This window comes from Egretta garzetta, unplaced genomic scaffold, assembly GCF_000687185.1.
Source record: "Egretta garzetta isolate BGI_Z169 unplaced genomic scaffold, ASM68718v1 scaffold213, whole genome shotgun sequence".
NCBI lineage: Eukaryota > Metazoa > Chordata > Aves > Pelecaniformes > Ardeidae > Egretta > Egretta garzetta.
This window is the reverse complement of record NW_009259242.1, coordinates 1,059,273-1,064,006: the sequence shown is the minus strand read 5'-3', so window position 1 is coordinate 1,064,006 and position 4,734 is coordinate 1,059,273. Positions and strand designations below refer to the sequence as shown.

General features: G+C 40.2%; 1 protein-coding gene across 1 annotated transcript in view; it reads right to left on the bottom strand.

Annotated features, from left to right (window-relative positions):
• Positions 1 to 1,269: 1,269 nt before the first annotated feature.
• Positions 1,270 to 4,734, bottom strand: part of STXBP4 (syntaxin binding protein 4) — a 66,893-nt gene continuing 63,428 nt past the window's right edge. The window contains exon 22 of the mRNA XM_035891636.1: positions 1,270 to 1,381. Coding sequence (XP_035747529.1) covers positions 1,270 to 1,381 — 112 coding nt within the window. The remainder of the gene's footprint in view (positions 1,382 to 4,734) is intronic.

Below are 4,734 nucleotides of genomic sequence, written 5' to 3'. Positions count from 1 at the left end.
CTGCCTCTCCCCCCACCCCTCCAGCGAGCGGCTGGGGGGGCACAAGGAGCTGGGAGGGGACACAGCCAGGACAGCTGAGCCAACTGACCCCAGGGACATCCCACACCGTATGGTGTCATGCTCAGTGTATAGAGCTGGGGGAGGAAGGGGGAAGGAGGGGATGTTCGGAGTGATGGCGTTTGTCTGCCCCAGTCACCGTCTCAACCCACGGGTTTCACCTTTTTTCTGATTCTCTCCCCCATCCCACCGGGGTGGTGGGGGCAGTGAGCAAACGGCTGTGTGGTGTTCAGCTGCCTGCCGGGTTAATCCACAGCAGAGGTACAGTGAAACCTGTTCATTAGCTCGCACCAGCACCCCCGTCATTTTCTATATCCTCTTTAAATCATCACCAATGTGTACAAAATGATTTTGTTCTACTTAGAGACCAACTTTGAGGAGGTGACTGATTTCTGCTGATCCTGGAGGTGGTTTCACAGGTTTCATTGTACTTGAAACTTCACAGCTTCCACTGAAGTATTTGATGCATGTATGTATCGGTTTAGCAGAGTACAAAAGTAGAATAATTTTCATTCTTGCCTCATAATGTTGACAGAGTATGGTGTCCTCTACCCAAACTGTTTCTTTTTACTTGACAACTTATCAGAGACTCATTTTTCTAAAGCCCAACCACCAATCTTAGTAAGTATTTGTTTTAAAAGTTATCAGGGCTCCAATACTTGTAATAAATTGTTAAATTTCTATTAGCAAAACTTATTGGCAAGTTTCTTCCATAAAAATCAAAATTTTCAGTAGTTAAAGAAAAGGCATCTACATTACACTTGCTAGCAATTAAATCAAAATTAAAAAAAGGGAAAAAGCTCACCTTGCATCTTTCAGTCAACCATTACCTGGAATTTACAATGTGAAATTACAACCAATGTCCCAGTCTTAATGCCCATGCTGGCCAAAGCGGTGAAACTTTCACTTTGGGTCTGTGGAGTTACGCCAAGAGAGAAGTCATCAAAAGATTGGACCAGGCCTTAAGGTAGAGACTGATCCCTGCACACCAAACTGGGACACATTCAGGGCTGAAGGGAGACTTCTGCAGCACTTGCATGTAGCACCCACGAACCAACCCACCTAAAAAATGACAGAACTCCCTCTGACTCGAAGGGGAGAAACATTATCGGGTTCTATTACATCAGACTAGAAAGTACATAGATTAAAAAGTGTGCATCTTCTCACTAATGTACTGAAACTAGACAAACTACTTTCTGTCAACAGATGTCCTCAGCTCTTGGACCCGGGAAGCTCTCTTATTCCATCGTCATCATCCTCAGAGCAAAGCAAGCTTAGTGCGCTTGTTACGGGGTGGATCCATGACGTTGTCTGTGTCACGTGGCTAAAAAGAAACAAGACAAAAAAAGAGGTTTACCAATCTCAGAACAAGAAATACCATATGGAGTCTGGAGTTGCAATGATCGTTACAGCACTTTCAAACACGGAATTTTCTTTTTCTTGCTATGAGATTTTACAAACAAAATGTGGAGTCTTCTGAGTGCTAGAACCTGGACTGAAGGTCTCCTTTCCCAGTACAGTAGAGAGAATGTGTTTGTAAGAGACTCCTGATACAGACTGGTCACATTTTCTGTTAATGAAAAGAGCTGTAGACAATTAACCCAGCAACAGTGTACAGCCCAGACTAGCGAAGTCTTACAAAACTCCAACAAGCCAGCAAGGTATTAACATTGCCATCACACCAGTTAAAGGCTGCGGCATAGCGGTCGAGAGGAAGTTGACTGAATATGGAATCACATCACAGAAATATGCTCAGTTTGTTAGAACATGAACTAATATTCTAGCATCGTTAAGCCATTCCTCTTGCAAAAAAAGGTTGACACATAAATCCAGAAAAGGATGTTCTTTCCATGTCCTCCAGACGAAATTCTGGCCATGCCTCCACAGCCTTTACACATGAAATAAAAGGGGGTCAGTACTACTTCTTAAGGCTTAAACCCTACATTTCACATGCAGTCTAAGCTGCTTTATAGTTTTGGTAAGATTCTATATGAATGGAAAGAACCCGATCAAGGCTTGGTAAGGACAGATAAATGGAATAGGCTTCCTGTTTGCGGGTGAGAACACTGTACACCTTTTGATTGGTGGTACGCATGCTAGCCATACTGTGTGTGGGCAAGCCACAGCCTCTTCTCCCTTCTGGAATAATGTGTTCTTGGTAAAGGAAATAGCTTCTTTTCACTTAAAAAAAATCTTGCTAATAAATTCACAGTTTTTATAGTCAAGTCAGTGCAAAGATGAATTTTGTAATGTAAGTTCACTACAAGAACTGGCTGAAAAATATTGTACATATAATATACAGCATAAAAGACAAACAGCTCTTCTCACAGCTTCTAATGTACAGTGCACCTAAAGCCCATGCCTACACTCACCTTTCAGGAGCACTGGTGTAATTAAATATGAAGTGCCCTGATGGAACTGCTCTAGATTTATCTTCTCAAGTGAAAACAGATTTTGTCTTTCTGTCTTCAAGAATGCTCTTTGGGTTATCCAAATATCAAAATTGATATGTTGAAGTAGGAATATGAGTCAGTCATAGAATCACAGAATGTTTTGGGTTGGAAGGGACCCCTAGAGGTCATCTAGTCCCACCCCCCCACATTGAGCAGAGACACCTTTAACCAGATCAGTTTGCTCATAGCCCCGTCCAACCTGGCCTTGAATGTTTCCAGGGATGGGGCCTCCACTATGTCCCTGGGCAACCCGTTCCAGTGTTTCACCACCCTCATTGTAAAGAATTTCTGCCTTATATCTAGTCTAAAGCTGCCCTGGTTTAGTTTAAAACCATTACCCCTTGTCCTGTCACTACACTGAGTTATGGGTACGGGGATCACTTTTCCAGTCAACGCTACCATGCTATGATCTTACCTTGCATTCACACCTTTCATTTGAGTATACTGAGCTCAGAATAAGTCGGATATGATGAGGACAACAATACTGTTCACCAAAAAGTAAATATGATGCGAACGTAAATCACATCTTGAGCTGCATTAACTAGAGTAACCTATCTCTGAACTGGTAATCTGTGAATTTAGCCACTACTTCAATTGAAACAACACCTGGGTAAGGACCAAGCAAGAAAAACAAAATGTGGAAGATAAAGGCCATATCTTCAATTCTTATCCTTAAAAACCCAACAAACCCCAAGGCTCCAGTTATGTGTAAAAGCAATGCATAAGGGCTTTTTTTGGTCAGAGCAGCACTGGATGGACTCCATTCCTTCATAAGTAAATTACAAAAATATACATCACCTTACTGGGGCTGTAGGGATGGGTTTCACCAAAGTTAAAACAGAAGCGTAACTGAGCAGAACAACATGGAGCTACAGAAAATACAACACTGCAGATATCGACTGTTCTCAAGTACAGCAATCCTTTCATTCTAAGAAAGCAAATATTTTTACTAGGAATCAGAGCAACTTTCCAAAAGTTCTCAATGTTTACCTTTAGAAAGTCAGATGATAGCCAACATGAAGAATATGAGCAAGGTCCTTACACAACATTTTATGAGTTGTGAATAAAATTCCATTTTAAGAGGAAATCTGTCTGATCAAGAACATCCTTCCTATTATTCCACAACACAGGGAAATAGATGTATTCACATTTATGTTACGAATATATTTATATTTGTATATATACTACAGAAAATGTCTTTGCTGATTTTTTCTGCAATGTTTTCTGTACTGTCAGGAGATGTCATTAATTTTTTTTTTTCAATGAAAAACATTAGTCGTCTTGGCTTAATACTGAAGATATCCCTCTAAATTAAAGTCAGCATGTGATTTCATTTATCTGCATAACGACACAGAACTCCTTCCAATACCTGCAGAATCATGGGAGCTGAATGAACTGGATTCCACCCATTCCAGCTCTGCCAATGCAAGATTTATTGCCTGTGGTTCTATTGTAAGTGTTTATATTGCCTGCTTTTATCAAGCCATTTCTCAGCAATCCATTACTGAATTTAAATAAGGACAAAATTATTTTTGAATTTTTTTTTTTTTTCCCATTTGACTTCCTCACGTAGCATGCCTTGACCTGCTGTGTACCTAAATCCTTAGCTCTATTTTCCCAGGAGTGTGCAGTATCAATCCTGTGAAATGGGAGAAACTGCACAGGAGTAGAAGAGCTATGGCAAAAAGCATTCATGGGTCTTTGATGTAACCTATTAAAAAATTCTTTGTTAAGTGTTTATTCTTCAGAACATTTTCCTCCTACATACTTTAGGACCAGGAGGCAAATGATAGCGTGCCTGACTTTCTGCTAACTACTGTAAGAACTTGTTAAATGCAAAAATTCTGCAGATCTTTCATGGTGCAGAATTGTGGCACTGAAATCAGGATTACAATGGTCAATGACATAACATTGCTTAATCACCGGTAAGATAGAGCAGAACTAGTTTTCATCCATTTTCAAAATATATGGGGACAAATTTTGCTCTAATACCGATCTGCAGTAAAGGCTTCTGATTTGAACTCAGTTCTTTTAAACTTGCACTAGACTTTATCCCATGAATGCTTCTAGTTGGACAGTTTGGTTTAAACCCTTTGCCAAAATCCTTACTAGGAAAAGAACTCTTATAAGTAAAACATTAAGTCCAGATACCACAGCTCACATTATAGACAGACACACACAATACACACAGATCATTTAGGTACAGAATAAATGTATAACATGA